The sequence below is a fragment of the Rhipicephalus microplus genome, chromosome 5 (genome assembly GCF_043290135.1).
Source record: "Rhipicephalus microplus isolate Deutch F79 chromosome 5, USDA_Rmic, whole genome shotgun sequence".
NCBI classification, from domain to species: domain Eukaryota; kingdom Metazoa; phylum Arthropoda; class Arachnida; order Ixodida; family Ixodidae; genus Rhipicephalus; species Rhipicephalus microplus.
The window spans coordinates 10060084-10083618 of record NC_134704.1 but is presented as its reverse complement, the minus strand read 5'-3'; the positions used below and the strand labels follow the sequence as shown (position 1 = coordinate 10083618).

The 23535-nt window shown below is 42.1% G+C and overlaps 1 protein-coding gene across 4 annotated transcripts; it reads right to left on the bottom strand.

Moving 5' to 3' along the window:
- Nucleotides 1–3870: 3870 nt before the first annotated feature.
- LOC119173489 (MFS-type transporter SLC18B1-like) lies at nucleotides 3871–22365 on the bottom strand. 4 transcript variants are annotated; one of them, XM_075894827.1, is made up of 13 exons: nucleotides 22013–22363; nucleotides 20162–20257; nucleotides 17244–17317; nucleotides 16486–16633; nucleotides 15261–15329; nucleotides 13183–13285; nucleotides 11846–11994; nucleotides 8622–8720; nucleotides 7786–7874; nucleotides 6606–6701; nucleotides 6443–6517; nucleotides 5674–5767; nucleotides 3871–4137 (listed from the first exon to the last, which is right to left on the bottom strand). In XM_075894827.1, the coding sequence occupies exons 1-13, from the start codon at nucleotides 22232–22234 to the stop codon at nucleotides 4066–4068; spliced, it is 1386 nt and encodes a 461-aa protein (XP_075750942.1). In that variant the 5' UTR covers nucleotides 22235–22363; the 3' UTR covers nucleotides 3871–4065. The 4 variants fall into 4 exon arrangements, with proteins under 4 accessions (XP_075750942.1, XP_075750943.1, XP_037280189.2 ...); XM_075894828.1 differs by having other exon boundaries at nucleotides 7786–7871; XM_037424292.2 differs by lacking the exon at nucleotides 5674–5767 and having other exon boundaries at nucleotides 22013–22365.
- Nucleotides 22366–23535: the final 1170 nt, after the last annotated feature.

Genomic DNA, 23535 nt, shown 5'->3' with positions numbered 1-23535 from the left:
TTCGGCCATCCGAAATTGAACTCCGTAGCGCACAATGCTTTTGCAAGACATATTACTTCGGGCTTTCATTTTATTCATTTTAAGTTATTTCAATTCAATTATTTACACGTAATCTAACAGGAGGTGGGGAATACAAAAGCAAGGGCATGATGAAAGAGAACGGTGATCTGAAAATTATTTTTTTTTGTCAAAAGATGGGGCTCTGCAGAGCCCCATCCTTTGAAAAAGAAATCATTTTCAGATCACTGTTCTCTTTCATCATGTCCTTGCTTTCGTTACGACCAAACCTGGGCGACCCAGCACGCCCGTGAGGCAGCGTCGAGGCAAGCCCTTGACGTCCCCTCATGGGAGGTTTATGCCCGGCCACCTAAACCTGCTGGTTTCTTATAATAAAGTTTATTCCTCCTCCTCCTCCTCCTCCTCCTCGTCGTCATCATCATCAGCATCATCATCATCATCATCATCATCATCATCATCATCATCATCATCATCATCATCCCCCTCAAAGGATGGGTCGTTCCGGGCACAGTTTTGTGGGATTCCATAGCCCAAAGGCAAAGAAATGAAAAGAAGGAAGAACACTATACTTGGATGCGTTAAAGCATGGGTTCTCAAACTGCAGGGTTTCCGCAGAACTCAGAGGCTCCGTGAAGGGCACCTTAGGGTACCGCGAACGGCCAGAACAAGTGCAACCGTATACCTTTCTTTCGCATTTCTCTGTCACCAGTGCAGGGTAACAAGCCGAAATTTTTTCTGGTTAACCTCCCCGTCTTTCACTCTCTCTGAACTCGGCGAAGAAATTTTTTATTGTTTTTTTTTGCATTTACGATACGCCACATCCGCACAATTAGGGTACCCGCGGGTGATGGGAAAACGCACACAGCTCTGGTAATTTATGCCCGCGAGTGATCAAACTAGTTCGAACGACATTTACAGGCACCTCGCCGCTTTGTTCATGGCTGATGACGCAACGGTGGTCACGTGACACAGTTTTTATACTTGGTGCTTTGTCATCTGCTTCATATAGGTTTTGCAATTATAACTTAAGATGCTTCGCTTCGTACGGGCTGTGGGCTACCCGAGCATTCATGCTTAGCTTTACGACTGACGTACCGGTCAACAATCGTTTAGCTGTGTGACTGCCAGGAACTTTTCCCTTTACAAAAAATAATAAATAAATTCAACAAGCATCTGTATGACTGGCGTTTTTGTGTGTGTGTGTGTGTGTGTGTGTGTAGAAACGTTGCTCACGCTGCGGTGTTTCTGAACTATGCACTGCATGGCCGGTGAGCGCTTTAGGCGAGTAGCGGACCGGCATGTGAGAGAATAGCAATTCAATATCTGGAGTATTGCGTCAATGATAATATTAAAGGCGACAGGCAACGCGAGCAGGGTTAATACTATGTTTCGAGCGTCAAGAGACGTCACTCATCACCCACCTTCTCCTTCCCGCTTTTGGTTGTTCTCATGCTCAAGAAAAAGTCCAGATAAGCCATTGCGTTTTCCCAAGTATACGCAAGATCAGAAAGCTTGGGAACCCCTGCGTTAAAGTGAGCGAAATAGAGCGAAAAGCTGACCTCATGACAGCTTTTTGTGATTCGAGGCTTAAGATTTGCACGTGATGTATACGTAATAATGGAGGAGGAGTAATGTGGTGAGGGCACCGAGTTAATGTGACGAGAGTTAAACACGTTGTCAATGAAGTGAGCTTACGAATACAATTGCTGTACGAAAAGTAACACAACTCTGGTGGACCACGCTAGCGCATTTCAGTTGCCGTGAGCATTTTTTCAGATAATCAGAGCATGTAACCTAAGCAGCCAAATTGGTTGCTTGGTACCCTCACAGTATGCTTTCATTGTGTGGCTGAACTTTCCAGCACTTGGGACGGCTTTCAGCTCTCCCGTAGTACAGTACCAAGTACTGTAAATCGTTCACCACTCCTCCTAAACACACATGTACTCTGTCAAAGGGCGCTTTTCAAAAATGCGTATACTGTGCCGCCATCTGCTGTTGCTGAGTAATATTTATTCCACCGAACTCATATATTAACCCGCAGGTAGAGCTACTGACTGCAGCGTGTTATTATGTGCGCATTCAATGTCCAGACATCTTCATACGCGTGCTCTGCGAAATATTGATATTGATGCTAAAAAAAAAAGGGTTTTGAACCTCGTCAAGCTGCTAACATAGCAGCTTTTTGCCGTTATCCTGGCATTCTCTTCTTGCAAATTTGGGAAACTGGGACTTTACTTCTCTTTTCTTTTCTCTCGTGCGGGAAATTCATCGTCCTGAATTGTAACCAATAAATGCGTAGCTTTTTATATATTTTGCTTGGTAGTTATTTTTCATTTCCTTAATTTTTAGCTGCTTTGCAAACATATTATTTGTGTGAGCTCGTTTTTAAGATTGCCACAGTTGCGTAGGCAAATATAATGTTTTGTAGTCGCTCCGTTTCTTGTGCGTAAGGAAGGAACCATTTCGTTTACTCTTCCCTTACGTGCATCTTTGATACATCTGGAACTGTAATGCTTTCTGTTAAACGTATGGTTTTGCGATTGTTTCTTCTGTGATTTCTTCAAATTGATAGTATAGTTATATATATTTTGTTTATTGCCCCCCTCTCTAAATTTCCTTAATGGCGTGTGAGGTACATTGAAATAAATAAATAAGTAATCCTGATGAACTAAAGTAACCTATTATCGATTGTATCGATGAGGTTTACTGTTAACATGACCGGGTTTCACGTTCCGAAATCAAGATATGATTATGCGCGTCACCGAAGTGGAAGGCTCCGGAAATGTTTACCATATCTGTAGGGTTCACTCGCAGTACGCGGGCCTCTAGCACTTCGCCTCCGTCGAAAGACATTTGTCAGACTTTCTCCACTCCTGTTAAATTGCACTGTCGCAACTTTATCAACGGTGTAGATATGGTTTGGCAGCAAATAATTCTGTTAAATAAAGGCCCACGTTCACTTTAATATTTTACTTCCTCCAAAGATGAGCATTCATGATAACATGGTAGTTTCATGCCGTAGAAAGGATTTTGTCGCCTGGTACTATTACGCTGCGAGATACGTATCGTAGCCATCTCACCATCCGTGCCGTCCCTACTTTTACGGCTTTCGCATCTTTCTAAGTGCGGCGTGATTAAAAGTGCTGAAGAAATAGCGGCAAGTTCAGCAGACGTTTCTTACTCGGTAAAAGGAAGGTTCATAAATAAAGAGTGAGACATTTCGTATACTTTAGACACATGCTACTAGTATTCAGTGCTTGATGTACTCTTTAAGCGGTGGCCTGGTATCGTGTAAGTCAGAAGATAGATAAATATTTTTATGAAAAGTTGGAGATGTTTTCTTGGCTATTCTGCCTTAAATGCTACTCCAGATGCTGGGGGATGATTATCATATAAACACTGATAAATACATAACAACTCTATACACAAGTAAAAACACGCAGACTCCGCTTTTTAGAAAGTTTTGTTCGGGCTCGTGGCCCGCAAGAAAGTCGGAAGCTAGCGCTTTTGCGGCGCGCAACGCAGAGGTGCTGCTTCGCTCTGGGCCCAAAATGCTCTAAGCACGAGCCTGTTGAAGATGTAAGACAGACTTATCCGTAACGTTTCAAGTATAGACGTCAAAGCATAGCAAGAGACAAAAGCTGCTCGTCGGTTGAATTAAATTTTTTTTCCTCGTAACATGAATAAGGCGCAGGTAGGAGCGCCAACGAAAGACGAGGATCATTTTCGTTGATGCTCGAGCTTGCTGTGTCTTGACCACTCATCGCTCCACTTTAATTATCTGATAAATGCCGCATGGGTCAAACGTGTAACACGTACCACAATCTTTTATACGTTATCGCATTTCAACTATTTCGTAACTGTAACGTTTATTTCTCTGTGAATAGTAATGAAATGAACTTTGATAGCATTTACTTCATCGTGGTAGGAGGGCCATGCACTAGTTTTCGACCCACTTGAAAAGAAGCCGCAGACTTAATACGTCATAATTATTCTTAAGTAGTTGGTGTTTCTTTTGCAACTTGTGGACTAGCTTCACAATAAGTCTCAGCTTATGTGATACGTATTTTTGACGAGTCGAATAACTGCGTGCATCCACAGGCCAAACGAGAACGGCATCTGCAAGAGAACCAGAAGTGTACAAGCATTATTTCCGTTTACCAACGTATACATCAACAGTATCCGCCTTTTTCATTTTTCATTGATCCCGTGCAGAATTTCAACGCAGCAATATAAGAGAAAAGAGAGGGGAGTTGGTGGTTTTTAGCACTACAGGGAACGTGTCACGCACGACAACAGAGCGTGTTGGCAAGGCGACTCGCAACACAAGACCATCTCGTTCGGCCGTGCCATTGTTATAAGGTGGGTACTGCGAATAGTTGTTGCCGAGTTTTGTCGCAGGCAAACTGGCACAGCGGACTAAGACGTTGTCCTTTTGTAGATGCTACGTCGGTGGCCGTGTGTTGCATACGTCGGCGTACTTACGCAGCATGCTGAGTATTGCTTTGCGCTATGGTGATCCCCTTTAGTGGGGACTGCAAACAGGAGGGACTCCCTTCTTTTAGGCAAACACTGTCGCTGGCAGTTTCCGCGGCAGTTCTTAAAATTAAAATGTATCATGCTCACGTCCGTCGGTCGGTCCGCCTTTGCCCTGACATGACGCCAGGTGGCCGCCGAGGAGCGCTTTGGACTCCATAGCGCCCGCACTTTCTTGCGTAACGTCGCTTTATGCCCAGCGTGTGTGCTTCATGGAGGTTAGTCCACTCATGCAAGAAGGGAGACGCGTGCATCGCGTTCCGTTCTGACCAAACTCGTCTCAATGGGCACAAGGCGTTCGCCAAACACAACTCGTAATTTATCAAGTGCCCAATTCTTTCGCTGCTTGTGTCATTTACGCTGAGAAAGGTCACGTGCTTTTTATACACGGCTTCTGCGGACGTCAGAAGTGCGCGCTTTGACTATCACGGCCGGGCTGGAGACGCACCGAAACGAACACCCACGCTTCTTTGAAACCCAGCTAACAAACTCTCTCACGTTAGCATAAACAAAGAAAGGGGTATTTTTAAACAAAAACAGTGAGGTTTCCACTGCGCCATAATAAACTATGCGCCATAATACGTATCACATCCTCATCAACCGGTACGTCTACTTGCTTTATGAGGATATGATACCATAAAGTAAAGTAGCAGTCTTAGCTCACGATACCAATGACAGATGTCGACCTTAACAAAATATACGATACCGTGGAGTAGGCAGTACTCACTTTTCTCTTCTTTTCGTTTAAGAATCACTCCCCCCCCCCCCCCCCCCACAGAAGGAGGGGGGCATGGGCCCGGTGTGCTTTTCTAGGTCACTTATAAGATAGCTTCCCAGCATGCTGAAGTAGGCCAATATGAGTCAGCTATCAGAAAAGTCTACGATATGTGCTGTTTTAAATATAATACTGGTGAATAAGTAAGTTCGACATGAACCAACTAGCCCCAGTCATCGTCTTACTGGCGTTGGCACCTGGGAAACACCACTACAGAGTTGAATGCGCAGCTATGGATGTGCATCCAAAGAATTACTGTAGTTGTACGCAATAAAACTTATATTGACTCTTACGTATTGTGTTGCATTTTTTACGCTTGTAATTATTTGATGCTGTAATGTTACCCATAATAGAAGAATCCCGAACATGACCATGGTGCCCTCTCTGAAGCCGATCGCCTCGACGATGTAACCAGCAGCAGGTGGGGTGACGATTGCGCTTTAAAAAATGAGCAAGAAATATCTATTTTAGCATAATTAATTTTAAGTGATGGAGAGTGCTTAGCAGCGCATACGACTGGAAGGGATAGAGGAGGCGAGGCAGAGAGCAATTTTAAGTGATGACAGCAGTCTGAAATCGAAGCTGTTTTACTAAATAAACAAATGTTTGATGAACTTGCGGTTATTGTTTGATCATTTGTATCAAGTTTCATTGCAAGAATATCAAAGCTTTTTGCATAACATGATAAATACATGCTTATAATCTCGCAAAAGAATGTTTTGAAAGTGCTATATCTCTTTGCGAGCTCCTCCAGCTTATCTGAATGAGCCTTATTATAATGTTTTCTGTATGTGTGCACGTGTTGAGTTCCTGTTATTTTTAGTTTTATCCATCTCTTTCCTCACCCATTTGCAGGGCAGCAAGTTGGTTACTATAGCGCCTGCAAAAAATCTTTGACATTATACTGTTCATATCTCTCACTATCTCTATAGAGGAACGAGCTAAGTGTACATGTATTCGTCGTCTTGCTATATTTTTCACTGTTGTCATTATTCATCAGACATACGCCGAATAGTAAGTCTTTCTCGCCATATGTCTACATGAGTACAAAACCTCGTCATCTCTTTCGGCATGCATCCTTTTTTAGAAAGACATTTTGCTTGGTCCACTCACCCAGACATCTGGAACAATATAGTGGAACTTGAAATGAATGCGCTCGTTGAGATCGTTTCCGGGTAGCCACACTCTCTGTATTAGAAGGAACGTAGCATTGTAAAGTTACATCGCCCTCAGCCTTTGCTGCACGACTGTGACGACGCAGAATGTTTTCCCTTACAAGGCGACGTTGTATGCATTATAGTAGCAACTGGTAAACAGCGTTCCTGCTGAAAAGCCGACGCACACCTGGGACAGGTAAACTAGCCAAAGAGCTCTGTAAAAAAATAAAAGCATGCGTAAGTGCTTCGTCAAGTGATTACTGCTTTGTGAGTATACCGAGTGTTTCGCGTGTCAACAAAGCGTAAGAAAAACTGCATACATGTTTACGTAATTCAACATGACTTTGTATTGGTGAACGTCGATATAAGCGAGGCTCTTTTAGCATCATTTCAGAAGAAATTACATTTACCTAAGATAACATAACTAGACAACACAAGCTAGAACTGCCAAGTAATGGGACGAACTGAACAGTGAAAGGAAGCAGACACAAAACCTATCTGTGTGTGCCGGGAAATGGCAGCGCCGCGTTACAACTTGGCACATGTGTGGCTCCAGGCAATCAATTAAGCATGCTATTTCTTCATTTTGAATGTAATAGAAAGATATCCCAGGTTGGCGCTTTTTTGTGTGTTCGTATTTGTGGAAGCACACAGGTACTAAGCAGATGAAAACAAAAAAACGCATACCATCCTGCATGTTGCTTTTTTCGTATTCGTCTGTTTAGTGGTGTGTTTGCGTAAGTGTGTACGACTAACTCTATAATTCAGACCGAAAGTTTGTTTGTGTACTTGTCTGCACGCCTTGATTTCATATGCGACATATTATTACCAGCTTACTCCAATTTTTACCGTTGCACTTTTTAGAGGTATGATAAGTTCACTATTTTCGCAAAATTTGAGTAAGAGCTTTAGTGCTTATCTTTGACAGTGAAAGTTGTAAGGTATGGTCAGAAGGAGCTGGTGATGTTGTTTAGGCTGCGTTATATTTTACACGTTTCTTATTTTCCAGCTACGACTGCGTCACCATGCCCTTCAGCGTCAGGTTTCCTGTGATGTTAATTGATCTTAAAGAAAAAGAAAAACAGTGGTTCTCATGCCGTAAAGTTAAGAGATTCGCCACGTTGTCCTGCCACAGCCACAAAATCGGTCACGTCGTTGTAAAGATGAAAATCTGTGCCAAGTAGGGCAGTGCTTAAGCAGCTCTGAAAACACGTTGAAACACACTCGTCGACTTCTAAAACGAATGTGCTGATATTATTCTACGAATGATCTGACATTTGCCGACCTAGATATGCTTACGGGCTCAAATGGAGGAATGGTGCTGGACCAACAACAAGAAAAGATATGATGGAGATGAACACGCCCAAGAATTCGGTGAATGCTTCCTGCTGTTTGGAAGATAACGAGATGTGTTGATGAGAGACATACAGTAATAAAACGAAAACTTTACAACATTTTAGCATATATACTACTTAAGAGTGTTTTGTCTTCGTCTGTTCAATGCTCTGAAATTACCTCATATTGCGTTTCTCTTTTTGCTGCGTGTTCTCCACCCGATGCTGTGGTTTATGACTTTAGAGCTCACGTTATATGCAAATCTATGATTTCTCACACTACCGGAAATTTTCTTCGCAAGCATAGTGTACATACGTGACCCCTATCTCTCGCATATACATGATATACCATGGCTAGTAAGTTTGTATGCATATGCGCTTGACTTGAATTCATCCAAAAATTGTTGCGTATAATGAGTGCAAAAATGCTACGCTGAGCTAAACTAGCCAAATAAAGCCATGAAAACAGATTATTTTCTTGAGTTGAACTTCAGTCTTCTTTCTCGTCATATGTAGTATCCACAAACATTGTTCTGTCAAAACACACAATCATTTTTGACTAGCAAATCAGCTGTGTCCTAATGGTCTCCACAGCCCACAGCCAGGCATTGGGTTGCTAGATGGTGAATTGCTGCGCCATTTACACACCTTTTATTTTAAAAAAAATCAAAATTTCCTACAAAGTGCTGAATGTGGTCTGGCAATGTGAGATCTCCTTGCACAAACCTAGGAAAACTGGGACAGCAAATCACCGCCTAACTTACAACGATGCTATAAATTGATAAAAAGTGCTTCGCAGACCCTGAAATGACAGGACACGCCTGCTGTGATGGCTCCGAGAAAGTAAGAGCAGTACGTCACCATGAAGATCGTGCCCACTCCTGTGCTGGTCAAACGAAACTGGATAGCCATGGAAGAGGCAAAAACAAACAGCGTACCATGTCAGAACTTATGGCAGGAGAACGCTTTCAATAAAATTGTGCATATTGTACGTGTACGACACCGCTTATGTAGGTAAAACTGAATTTGAACAGAGTCCCCTTCCTTGAGTTAAAAGAAGGAAGCAAGGAAAATTGGAGGAAAAGAACGGCAAGGAGGTTAACCAGCCTACAGGCAGCCGGTTTGCTACCCTGCGCATGGGAGGGGGATGGTGGAGATGAAAGATATAGAGCAGAGAGGGAAGAGAGATGGGCAGATTAACTTATGATATATGTAAAAAAAAAAAACTCCCTCCTTTTTTCGTGGCAGGCAGCTAGAAAGCTTACATTACTGAGGCGTGAATGCCCTTATGACAATCGTCGAATATGCAGTGTGAAATTACAGCCAATTTTAATTCCAATACTGTTGTTTTTCACGAAAGGCAGCGCTTGTCTCTTATCGACTCAATATATTTTCTGCCGGCCCTGCCGCGGTGGTCTAGTGGCTAAGGCACTCGGCTGCTGACCCGCAAGTCGCGGGATCCGATCCCGGCTGCGGCGGATTCATTTTCTATGGAGGCGAAAATGCTGTGGGCCCGTGTACTCAGATTTGGGTGCACGTCAAAACCACCACAAGTGGTGGAAATTTGAGAAGCTCTGCACTATGGCGTCTCTCATAATCACGTGGTGATTTTGGGACGTTAAACCCCACATATCAATCAATCAATCAATCAATCAATCAATCAATCAATCAATCAATCATGTTTTTTTGCGAGAAGAAAGCTTTCACGACCTCTTCTAGCGAAAAGTTCAGTATGTCACGAACATCTACCAGACAATAATTTTTCTTGCACCAAGATTTGCCAGAAGTTACAGCGTAAATGATTGTTATAATGTGGTTGTAAACCTCTCTTAAGCCTAAATTACTTATGTACGCCCTACAGGTACCCTGAGAAGCAAAAATATTGTTATCGAAACCAGGGTAAGAAAAAAAAAAGATGCAATAATTTTCTTCTTGGTACTTTTTTTCTTGTTTTTTTGTTGGTAATTTTTCTTGGTTTTTCTTGCTTAGAATCGCAAATCCAAAATATTTGATTGGAATGAAAAACGAATAAAGATAGGCAGATATGTAAACAGCCTACTATTTGAAGGTGAGACTGTGCTGTGCAGTAATGACGGATACGAATTGCGATAATGGCCGAGTACATACACAGAAAATGACTAAAGTATGGCCAACAATAAATATGCTGAAGAAAATTCAAGATTATTCTCAGTAGCTTGGCGAAAGAACGAGAGAACAAGAGTGTAAAAAATAGCAAGTGGCATTCAGAGAGATAAATGAAGAAGGGCTGGGAGGTTAACCAAGCTTACCTCGGTTGCTTATACCCTGCACTTGCGGTGGGGGAAAGGTGGAATAATAGGAAGAAAAGAGATAGAGAAAAAGTAAGACTAAAAAAGCGAATAATACATTTGTTCAAGAGTTCGTACAGCGAGCTCATTTTTTAAGTAACAGGGAAGCCTAGTGTGTCGAAAAAAAAATTCACCGAACGATAAGAATTAGTGTAGGGCTGGCATTTTAAAAACCACTTTATCTTTATCTCTAAGAACCATAGTGCCAACTGTTTGCAAGTTATCGCTCATAACATATGTGGCTAAAACTTTGTGGAAAGCAAGGAAACTTGAGGAAATGCTAGTGCCGTAGGTGTGTGCGAGGTTCACCATGGGGATGGTGCCATCGCTGTGCCACCCTTAGTAGGTCAATGAAGGAGGCAGGTTTTGCGCCTTCCCCTTCATATAGGAGAATAAGAAAAGTGCCTCCTGCGTCCCCCCCTCCCCCCCCCCCCCCACAGGGCGTACCTAGGGCTAGGACGTGCAGGTTTTCATAGGAGAAAAATTATCGGCGGATTAGTAGATCGGAAGACAGCGAGATTATATCACAGACCAAACAGTGGTTGCCAACTTCCTAGTTGACATTCAGCCATAGAAATGAACCACTGCTGTCCACGTTATGCACAGTAGTGAGAGGTGGCGGCCAGGGAGAGTGATGAAATGGATACCAACTAAATAGGAATGACACTGTCGATGGGAGAGAGTTACACGGAGGGGTAAACTTAAGATGTTCTCAGAAATGCAACGGACGTAGAATAGGCTGAGGGTGATAATACTCGGAACAGCGCTTTGAGATAGGTAATAGCGCACTTGAAGTTGTAAAAGATTGATTTGATTGATTTGTGGGGTATAACGTCCCAAAACCACTTTATGATTATGAGAGACACTGTAGTGGATGGCTCCGGAAATTTCGACCACCTGCAGTTCTTTAATGTGCACTCAAATCTGAGTACACGGGCCTACAACATTTCCGCCTCTATCGGAAATGCAGCCGCCACAGCCGGGATTTGAACCCACGACCTGCGGGTCAGCAGCCGAGTGTATACCTTAGCCACTAGACCACCGTGGTGGGGCGAAGTTGTAAAAGACTATGTCTACTTAGGACAGGTAATAACCGCGAAGCCGAACCATGAGACTAAAGTAACTAGAAGAATAAGAATAGGGTGGAGCACATTCGGCAAGCGCTCTTAAATCATGACTGGTAGATTGCCACTATCCTTAAGAGGAATGTAATAACAGCTGCATTTTGCCGGTACTTAGCTACGGAGCAGAAACCTGGATACTTACAAAGAGAGTTCAGCTTGATTGGAAGACGACGCAGCGGGCGATGGAAAGGAAAACGGTAGGTGTAACATTAAGAGACAAGAACAGATCATAGTGGATCAGGGAACAAACCGAGGTTGAGAATGTCATAGTTTAAATCAAGAAGAAATGAACATAGGCTGGGCTTGTAGCACATAGGCAGGATAACCGCTGGTCATTAGCGATAACTGACTAGATTTGCAGAGAAGGCAAGCGGTTTAGGGGGAGACAGAAAGTTAGGTGAACAGATGAGATTAGGAAGTTTGCGGGTACAAAATGGCAGCAGCAAGCACAGGACCGAGTTGACTAGCGGATCATGGGAGATGCCTTCGTCCTGCAGTGGACGTAGTCTGGCTGCTGCTGCTGCTGATGATGATGATGATGATGATGACAAAGGTTAAGATGATAGATACTTACCTGCCTAACGTAGGGCTCTAGTGTCGGCTCGTAAAATCCAAGCATAATAAATGTGAGTGACACAGAACCCATGTTGATCATGAAGCGAGGATTAGCAAGAAGTCTGTAGTAGCTCAACTGCAATATGGACTTCGTTGAAAGTGATGCGTCTGAAAAAGAGATGTGTTCATTTTGTAAGATGTGCATACAGATTCGAAACGTTATAGGTCCCAAGACGCGCGTTTCTATTTTGATCGCATAAAACGTACTGATTTCTCGAAAAGAGAATAAGCCAGCTGAGTCTTTAAGCTGCTTGTCAGAAGCCCTGTATTGTAACGTGCAAGTTATTACGCTTGGGGGTATCTCTTAAGGGGAGTTTATTAGCAATTCAATGGGCGCAGATACGGTTGCCCCCCCCCCCCCCCTACCACTTTCCTTATTGTTAATAAAAAACAAACACCTAGAAATTTCATATTATCTTTGAAATTTGGCATTTATTAAACTTATCTGAAATTTGGGCAAACGTTTGAAATAGCCTTGAAGATATTAAAAATCAAATATTGAAAATTTTTAAGGAACATTTTCGAAATTCATTCTTTGCCAGACATTTGAACACTTTTGTACCTGCTGTACATGCCATGGGTATTCTTCTGAAACAAAAGCATAACTGCTGGTTGAACCATTGCTTAGTAAAAAAAAAATAGTTTCCTGAGGACTTGAGTTTTTTTATATTTCCTATACCACAGAAGAAAGCCCGGAGGCACCACGTTGTACCATGTCAAATTCCGGTGGAAATGCACTGTATGCATTTACAAAAAGCTTGAAGAACTTCTTGGTTTATGCGGTAATATAGACCACTTACGGTAGCACTGTCTGTCATTTTGTTTCTAAAATAAATTGTTGTTTTTAAGTTCGACTGGCCTGCTTGAGTGGATCCGTTAGCGTGACATCGCACCAAGAAGTGAACGTGTTCATAGCGTCATTCCTTCCTTTCTGTCACCCATTTATTTCTCTGAAGCTCTCTCAGCGTAATTTATTAATCATTTTGATGTCCTGACAAGGCTTTTTTTTGCCTTACTATTTAACGCAAAAATTTGAATAGTTGGCAAGCGAAGAATTTATGCATATGTTATCAAACGCAGCGCAGTGTGTTTATTTCTGCTGTGTTTGGTTGGTTGTGTTTGCTAAGATGCACAAGTTTTTATCTCACGTCTGCTGAAAAAGAACTTTGTTGAATTTATTTCAGTTTTATAGCCTATTCAGTTGATGCATGGTTTCTTCACTTAAGTCTCTAGAATGCAATTGTAAAGAAAATCGACATCTTTTTTTTGTATCTGGCGTAGTCACTAAGATGTTACCTGTCATTTGAATTTGGGGAGCTGTTCCCTTCACTAAGAAGTACGGCATTGCACCCATGAGCAGGATTCCGCACACAAAATACGGCAACGGAAATGCCCACAGCTGAAAAGGAATATGTAAAGGTAAATTAGCATTGTCTTTTGTCAGTGTGCTAAATATTGATAAATTCACTTGGCATCTACAGTTTTTATGTAAGACAAAAAAGCAGCAAACGTATTTCGGTGTGATTTTCGACGAGTCAAATAACATATTTGAAATAAGCGAAATTTCTAGCAGTGGGAAATGCAGAAGTTATGTTGTTACAAAAACGGTCTAGTTTACAAATAAGGATAAAAAAATGAAACGTGCGAGTATACACATATTTATACTCGTCAAAGAAACAGAGAAGTAACGATAAATTTTGTTGGGGGTTTTAAGTCGTAATTCTACGATATGATTTTCAGGGGCGTCGTAGTGTGGTACTATTGAAATTCAGAGTTCTTCAGAACACACAATAATTTAATTTGATAGGGCTCCAGAATCTTGCCTGTATTTAAATGTGGTAGACGCGGAGGGGATTCGATTCAATGGCTTTTTGGTCAACAAACAAGGGCGATTTAAATAATTTATTAGTTAATTACTTATCATAGCACCCACAGTGCTCAAGGGCACAAAAGGAGAGGATACAATATTTGATTACATAATACAGATGGTACAGATGGTAATACAGATGGTAACTTACGTAGTGGCACGTGAGAGTACACAATATAAGCGATAACTACAAGTCAACTATGGGGGAAGAAACAAAGAAGGCAACATAGTTGACCCTATGCGAGTGGATGTCTGGTTGACTAGCCAGCATAAGGGAATGAGAATGATGGCGGCGAAAGCCAAGTTAAACCCGCTACGGTAGTTTAGTGCTTATGATGCTGGACTGCTCACCCCGCAGGCCACGGAATCGGATTGTGGCAGCAGTAGCCGCATTTTCGATCAAAGCGAAAATACTTGAGACCCGTGTACCTAAATTTAGGTGCACGTTGAAAACCACCAGGGGTTCCGAATTTCTAGAGCCTTCCAAGACGGCGTTCTGTATAATCATATCGTGATTCCGAGACGTTAAACTTCAAGAATTATTAAAGAGCCAGTAAACAACTGGGAGGCCCAAAAATTGTAATAAAAGGAATATGTGCGCTTTAGCTTTTTGAACATGCTGCCGCATAAATTTTGCGAATACGGGCTATATTAAGGAAGTTACAGGGGTTAGAACATCTGTTTGAGCTGGTTTCGAATTTTCGTGCTGCCTCGCCATCCTTCCCCCTTATAGGGAGGGAAAGACGTTGGCCGTCGTCGCGACTGGTTTGGATGAAATGACGACTTACGACAAGTCACCGATCGGTGACCTTGCGACATTGTTCGCGAAAGGAGGATTCGTCAGGCGTAGGAAAGGAGAGCGGGAATCGTTCTTCGATATGGAGACTGTGCGCTGCGCGCAAGGCTGAAATATTAGGAAAACGTGATCACCGCGGTCTACTCTGCGAATTGCCGAGCTTCTCTGGGGGGATGTTAAAAAACAACGACGGAGCCTGTTTACTGGCCTTTTTTAAAGGGAAGGTAAAAATACAGTTAATCCTCACAGTGTAGTAAATACTGGCTGATTGGAAACCACCTTTGTGATCTGTTGGTCTCATAAAAGCTGTACGTAGGTTTGAATACGGACGATGCATGAAATATAGCACCAAGTATTCACACTGCTACTGAGGAAATTAATGCGCGGCTCTGCGAAGGGTCGACCATGTACTTACTGGCAAATTTTGCTAGACGTGGTGGGTGCCTTCTCTACGGTGACAATGGTTACTATTTAAAAACAGTCAATCATTTCATTGAGGAACAAGTAAATATCCCATTATCCGCACGCCACTGGACCATTTGCTCTTTATCAGCTTCTTGAAAAATTGGCTGCAGATCTTCTGCCCTCCGAAATTAATGAGACAGAATCTTTAAAATGCACCCTTACTGATACACTTTAATGATATATGTATTTTGAACTACTGAAACTGCACTATTGATAACAGCAGACAAGATGAACATTTGTACTTACGTCGATAAGGGTGCCACCAACCACTGCACCTAGCATGCACCCCATTCCATACATGCCGTCCATTGTTGCCTTAAAGAGAAACATTTATAAGGGTGTTGATAGATATATTTAGAGAGCATTTCAGCAGATGACACCTCATAATTTTGCCTGTCTAAACAGCTCCAAGATTCAGGGTCGACTATTCTTATTTGTAAATATCGATAGCGTGTAAACAATGAAGGTTGCCTTTCCGTATCTGTCCAACACAACACCAAGTACATGAACTGTACTTTTTTTCTGTGATGATTTGATGAGGACGCATTGTGTGTATATAGAATCGATTACACAATTTTTGTAATTGTGACATATCGATCGCTAATATCGTTGGCAATAATTGTGTATGGTTAGCTTATCAGCTAGAAGGTTTGGTCCCCCCCTCCTCTGAAGTATGCATGTTAGGCACATTTATGTTCACATAACACATGAACGAGGATACGTATGAATGCACATCTACACCCCAACGTCTGCAAATTTCAAAAACCATTGTTTTGAGGTATCATAGTGAAGGCATCATTTGTGGGCGTCACCGCCATTGAAAGGTGCCCGAACTTCACTATCTGATGTGGCGTTCCAAATTAGCGCCGAAATGGAGGACTACAAGGCAAATATAATTTTTTTTCTTTTGCATAAACCACAGGTCTCGGCCCAAACTTTTTTTTTTTTTTGATTGGCTAGAGCTTCCTGGTCGAGCACGTTCTTCTTTTTCTGCACCAAAATGGGCCTCATTTTTTCTTCTAACGCTGTTGCGGAAGTAGACTACCTTGCCGCTGCAGCTGAAGAACTTGTTGGGTGGCTACATGTAAAGCATTATGAATTTATTCCATGGCCTAGGTCTATGAGCATCTGCAGAAGGCATTCAGAATTTTGGAATAAGCTTCGCAACTTACTTAAGTTGCGGATCATGGGCTTCTGTTAGCACAGCGTGTATATATATTATGATGTCAATAAAGAATGTGGTTGTGGTCTTTGTATAATTAGGGCGTGTTCTGTCGAATCCGCAGAGCTTACACTTGGAAAAAATATTGTTTTGGTATTGCACAACTTCGCGGTACTTCCTACTGCATTGATCGTCAGCTTTATCTGGCACTTCCTTTTCCGATCTTTTTTTGGGTTGTAACTGTAATCTACAATCCTCAAAAAAGAAAAAAAAAAACAAAAAAAAACTATAAAACTGGCGATCGCTTACGATTATTACTCCTTTGTTATGAAGAAAGGTGTCAGTACACATTGCATAAAGCGTGACTATATACACTCCTTCCGTAAATCCACCTAGACATGCTGCTGCTATCGATCCACCAAGCAGAGATGCGGCATCGGGGCACCAGTAAAGAAGACTGTGAAGGTGAAAGAAAATACATTTAGGTGAAACATGTTTTCCACATACTTAGGCTCTAAACAAGTTCTCTATTAAGCGTACAAGAGTGCAATGTATGCCTGCATCAAATGTGGAAGCTACGACTGAATGGGACGTTTGACATTGAGGTTAAAACGTGTGACGTCATCGACAGTTAGCTACCGCAACGCACAGCCGCATTATACATCGGTGCTAGAGATCGCTGGGTGGGAAGAAATCCAATGTTTGCTATGATCCCAATTTTGCCGCCCGTCCAAACAAACTCTGCATGCTTGTCTATAATTGGTGTTGTAGAGACTTATTATCATTACTTCGTTATAACAGCCAGTACGGCACTAAGAAAGCTTATGGACGTGATAAAAAAAAACGTCCTTCTTTGAACAATGATACATCATAAAATCAAGACATGATTAAGAAATATGTCATGATGAAGGTCTCCAGTAATTTGACTACCTACAAGGATCTTTAACATCTTTTTCAAGCAAGGCTTTATTGCTTGATTTGGGTACCATATTTATGCGTGGAACTTTCCAGACACTTTATCTTTTCGATATCTGATTACGTATTATTACTTTCTATGCACTACTTACGCAAAGCCTACGCAGGCTAAGAAGAATCCTGTCAAGCCTAATAGATACGCAAACTTGGGGGACGTCCATTCTATCTGCAACGGTAAGATAATTAAAAAATATTTAAAGAAGATTGACAGTAATTACTGAAAATAGGATTGAGCAGTGAAGCTGTTTAACACTCTCACGAGTGGCATTAGATAATGAATGACACATGCACTCCGGATTAGAATCTTAACATGAGTTTTATTCACCAAGATTTATTACTCATGCAATAGAAAAGCGCAGAGACAGCGCAATTTTTCAAAATATATTTCTGTTTATCCGCACCTTTAGTTAATGTGCCGAATGCACATTTACAAGTTCAAAATTAATCATTTAGCTCGTAATAAAATTCTCAATTTTATCACTGTTTTATGTTAACTACACTGTTACCATCGATAGCGCTAAGCGACAAAGAGATCAACTATATCCGTAGAAAAGCACCTCATCGTTTTATATAGGGTATAAGACCCATGCGCATGTTCTAAACGTTCCATATTGCTTTCCCCTGGAAAGAGTTCATGGTCATTATCTCTGAAACAAACACCTCGCCTGCGCTTGGTCTTGCCTGTTCTTCTAGTCGCATCGTTATTGACAACGAAGCTGTTCTGGCTCAGACTATTGGCACGACCTAAAAAGTATCATCATAAGAATGAATGGGTATCTGTCACTGAAAAGTCGGCAAAGGTGGTAGCGTCATTGAGTTTCTCACAAAAATACCTGGAGGGAAGTGTGGCGCTACCGTCTATGCGAATTTTTTCAAGTTGGAGCGCTGGGAATGACGGTATATGTGTCTTCGAGGCTTGCGTTGGCTGGTGTTGAGCGAGGCTTTGGCTCAAAAGTGAATATGACTGAGTAAATAAAGCTTCTCTAAAACAAAACATTTATAAGCGGGAATCATCAACGCGTACTATATTCTAAAATAAAAGTTCACCCAACAAATAAAAGTCCATTCGCCTGCCAAGTTTAGCGGCCGTTGGTTACTTCTTAAGGTTCGTAAAATTGTACATCGACGCAAAAGGTCTCAGTGCTAAATAAAACACTTTCGTTTGCAATGACAAATAAATAGCTTATTACGTGTTCTTTTAGTAAGAAGTCAACCATATTAACGTGAATAATTTTGCAGAGAACACATTCATTCCTAAGGGTGTTTCTTTATGAGTTTGTGTGCCCACTGCTTTCTCTATTCACAGCTCATCTTAGTCATGCCTGTTTTTTCTCTGTTCGTGTACGTGAACAAAGCTGGTAGTAGCGGTTCTGTTTGCGAAGGGTACGATTACCCAAAGATTATCCAGAAATTTACCGATAACCGCTACTATGTGATATCAGCTTCAGTCTTGTTCAACTGAGCTGGTAGCGAATATTGTGGAACACAAATTCTTGGTACGAGAAATCATATTACTCACTGCAGAAATGTCGAAATTTAACCAGCCTTATTTGGACCATGGTGCTCGACAACATGCACAAAATGAGTCGTAAGGTTAGGAAACACACGGGTATTATCTCTGCGTACTGCTGTCGTCAAACTCATCCGCCAGTTTACGAACATGAATTTTCATCTCTATAGTGTTTCGTTGTGTTTGAAGATAGTTGGACAGATAAGTAATACAACTGTCTATCACTGCATCGGTTACCTCTCACTTATGTTGTGGGCACCTTCGAACTGCGACAAACTGTTCACCCTTCTTGGTTTTGCCTGAAAATAGATTTGGTTAGTGCTACGACACCTGATCTGAACCAGATGTGGGACCTCCTATTGACATTGATAGAAAACAAAGTCTGTAAGAGAAAGCTTGCTTGCACACGCATTTGTATTCTAGCTGTGACCTGTTTTTACGGCGATGCCGTTGACGCGACTAGAAACTTTCACAAACGTTGTATACATGTGTTTATTAAAGCTATAGGCCACTCATGAAGTTTATATACTGTACGGAAATGGGGTGCATGTTAGAGGCCATTTGAATGAAAATTTAAACTTTCAATAATGACGACGATCAACATATAAAGATTGCTAGTACGTATGTTCTCGGCCACACTAGACCTGAATATTTGTCTGTAAGAACTGCAGAAAAATTTGTTGTGTTAATGATTATATGCCGCAACTAAACAAAAGTTTAGTAATAATTTTATTTTAAATGAAAATAACTGATTACTATTTAGTTCATCATTATACTTTCCTGCGCGAAACTTGTTTACCAAAGCACCGCCGCGGTGGTCTAGTGGCTAAGGTACTCGGCTGCTGACTCGCAGGTCGCGGGTTCGATTCCCGGCTGCGGCGGCTGCATTTCCGATGGAGGCGGAAATGTTGTAGGCCCGTGTACTCAGATTTGGGTGCACGTTAAAGAACCCCAGGTGGTCAAAATTTCCGGAGCCCTCCACTACGGCGTCTCTCGTAATCAAATGGTGGTTTTGGGACGTTAAACCCCACAAATCAATCAATCAATCAACCCCAGGCGGTCGAAATTTCCGGAGCCCTCCACTACGGCGTCTCTCATAATCGTGTGGTGGTTTTGGGACGTTAAACCGCACATATCAATCAACTTGTTTACCGAAAAGCTTAACGTCAATGCCGGCCACAATTGCGCGCATAGCGTTTTCGCTAAATGAAAAATTGTGGGAAACTTATTATCTAGAGGCTTGATATGAATAGTACGTCAGATGCGCGCTGTAAACTGATAGAAATCGGTAGTGTTTTTTTTTCACAGCTCAAGGTATTTGTGGACTCCGTCGCAGCAATGTTCGCGCATCAAAAGTGTTTTGTTTTTAAATTATGCATATCCACAACAAATTGAACTTGTGTATTGCATTCTGCGCAAAATGGTGAACACGAGTGCATATGACAATCAATATTTATGTTATAGCTGAATCGTAAATTTGAAGCAGAAGGGGATCCTTACCAGGCTTTGTGAAGAGAGGGAACCAATTGCTATAAAAGCCTTAAATGACGAAAACGTTAAACCATATTTCCAAGCTGGAATCGCTTTAGTTGAAGCCTACAGAAAGAAAAAAAATGATGATCAGATATTAGTGGCTTAAAGGCGTGTTTCTGCCTTTATATATATAGTATATACGTTTGGTTCACGTTTACGTTACGCTGAACCTGGCAAACAGCGTAAATACGGAGTCAATATTACTTAGATGAGAAAGGTTATTTGTAATCATGTAACTGCAGTGCCATGCCAGAGTCAAACGTTTACTCAATACGCTCAATATGCTTTGCTAGCTTCGAGAATGTTCAATTTACTTACCTGCAACTTATTCATGATGTGCTGGGAGCACACTTGAAAGTCATCTATTGGTAAGTGCCTGACCGGCTTTGTGATTATCTTTTGATCGACATAATATGCCGGACACTCGTTGTTCTTAGCATCTATTTGTATTTAGTTAGCATCGCAGTACTGCTGATAGATAAATTCCATTTGCCGATAGAGTATTGCTGTGTTATGAAGATTTCTCCGCACTGTCAATGCAGATGAGTTTGCATTGTCATGTGCAGTTCGCATCTCAGTGCGCATAAGCCTATACCGTGGTGCATAACCTAGCTCCCCTGTTTGGACAGTGGGGTTTCTATTGGAATTTTTCAAAGGGTTTGTAAATTTAACTCAAAATCTAAACTGACAGGTGAACAATCGACATTACTTTGAGATTTATTGCATTCTATTGGATTCTTAACCTCTGCTTATATTGGAATATGGGTATCATCACCAGTAACAAAAAATTAGGTCTAGTTTTCTTATTAATGTAATGTTCTTTTTGTTTCAACTTACTTATGTGTCAGCGATTGCGGCACACTCAAGCAAACTTTTGCCATCGTGTAATAACGGTGATACTTTGGTGGACGAAATACCTTGCCAAATGCCCCGACTTTCGTATTATCGTAATGAGCATCGGGAAGTGAGTACAGCCATGCAAGAGAAGCACCTTCTCGGTGGATCAGTAGAGAAGGCTCGGCTGCTAACCCGAAGGTCGTGGTTTCGATCCCGGCCATGGCGGCCACCCCTCGATTGAGGCCAAGTGGCCCGTGTACTGTGGGATGTCAGTGCGCATTAAAGAACTATTTGCATCGACCTATATCGCATCCAAGGCAGATGATGAGAAAAAGGCGCAACCCTATATGTGACTCGTTTTCTCCTCTCCGATGCTCTTGATGTTAAACTTAACCTCACTAGACAATTCGTGGACACCAGTGTTGTTTTAGAAGAGTTGTTCTGCGTTTAGAAATTGGACAATAATTACAACTGGAATCAACATGAATATAGTCCCTTAAAAGTGGTAGCTAGTGTTCGTTCGAGGGCACCAATGAACCCCTCGAAAAATTCCGTTTTCTTTTTGAACTTGTTATTTGTAATTATACTTACTTCAGGTAATATCGAAGTACAGAATACCTCTCTATGGTGTCTGGGGATGACTACGGCATATACACGCAATCAATACGGGCGAACACACAGAAAAAATAAGTCATAATCTTTCATTCAGTGGTGTAGTTCTTACAGCAGGTTAACACTTCCGAGGTTATTATTAAAAGTTGTTTAGTACACATCAGTTGACATTAGACAGAATATAGCCGTATTCTAAACAATAAAAGGTGAACAAAGAATCAGAGTTGACATTCAGAATTCTCTCTCTCTCGTATATCTGCTAACGCAAATACCAAATCAGATGAAAGCCCCATGCAAGACATTGCTGAAGAGAAGGCATCACGGATCCTTGCCAACGAATGTAAGAATCGCGTTCATAAGGCTACTTACCAAGGGTGGAAAGAACGGTTGCAGCAAAGACTGCCCGGCGGACAGCCATATGTGAGTGTGAATCAGAGGCAGTACCCACAGGTTGCTGCGTAGCCAGTGCCAGGAATCCTTTACAGAAAGCGCCGACTGCCTGCGGAGTCCGCTACTCTTTAGAGTTATTTTTTCTTGAAGTCTTTGCGTTTTCACGTCATTGTCTATCACATCTGTGGTCGACGGCATCATTAGGTGAACTAACAAGAATGTGTGATTCGCCCTTTGGGAACGTCCTACAATTCTTTGAATACAAAATTCTGAACTGTCTGTCTATGTCGGCTGCTGACTTGGCTTCAGGCGCCATCATTTGCATAGGAATGAGCGTGATCAATTGCTCTCTCTCTCTGTCACACACACACACACACACACACACACACACACACACACACACACACACACACACACACACACACACACACACACACACACACACACACACACACACACACACACACACACACACACACACACACACACACACACACACACACACACACATATATATATATATATATATATATATATATATATATATATATATATATATATATATATATATATATATATATATTTATATATACCGAGAACAAAGACCTGACCACATTGCAGTAGAGGCAGCTGGAACAATCCAGCGACGAAGCACAATAGTGAAAGAGGGAACCGTGTGTACAGCAGCTGCATACATGTTTGCTTATGTAGCGGTAAAATTTTGCTGTTTTTCTGATTTCATTCACTGGCGGCAACGTTAGCGCCTGCGGGAAAAGTTGAGATTTCGAACCTAAAGGGGCCTTGAACTGCTCTTCGCGCTCCGTGAAATTGAACATTATGCGTTTACAAACACTGGTACGAGCAGTTATGGGAAAAATTGCAGCCATACGCCTCACGTCACGATTACAAGTGGAGAGAGAGATGCAGCTGTAGGCCGGGAGGCTAATCAGATATGAGCGTCCGGTTCGTATCTAGCACTGAAGGAGGGGAACAGGGGATAAAAAGAGGGTGTAGGGAGAGAGAGAGAAAAACGCATGTGCATTCAGGAGAAATCGAACACACACGCAAGCCGAGATTCCTGTAGCCGCTTTGGGGCGCCGCCACAGGCCGGCGCCTTTCTGCGTAGCGTGCTATGGAGCCATCATGCGCGCGCACCTCTGTGACTCGGCACGCAGATGCACACATGAAGGCTTCTTTTGGTGTGGCAAACTCACGCAATTTTTACACAAGCGCGCAGTGCAATCATGCAGTAAGTTCGCAAACGCGTTTTGAGATAAAAACAACTCAAAATTTTCAGCTTCATGGCATGGTGGTCGGCCGCGCTGTTCAGTTAAAAACTATCGGATCCATTTTGGGGCAGTGCAGTGAGCCGCTGATGCCGCGCTGGAGCAACAGCTTCAAGCATCATCTATGCGGCCCCAGACCTGCAGGCCTTCAATAGTGAGCGGATCTGGCAGAGCTCTTTACCCCATTTGTCATGCCCCCGATATATTCTAGCGTGC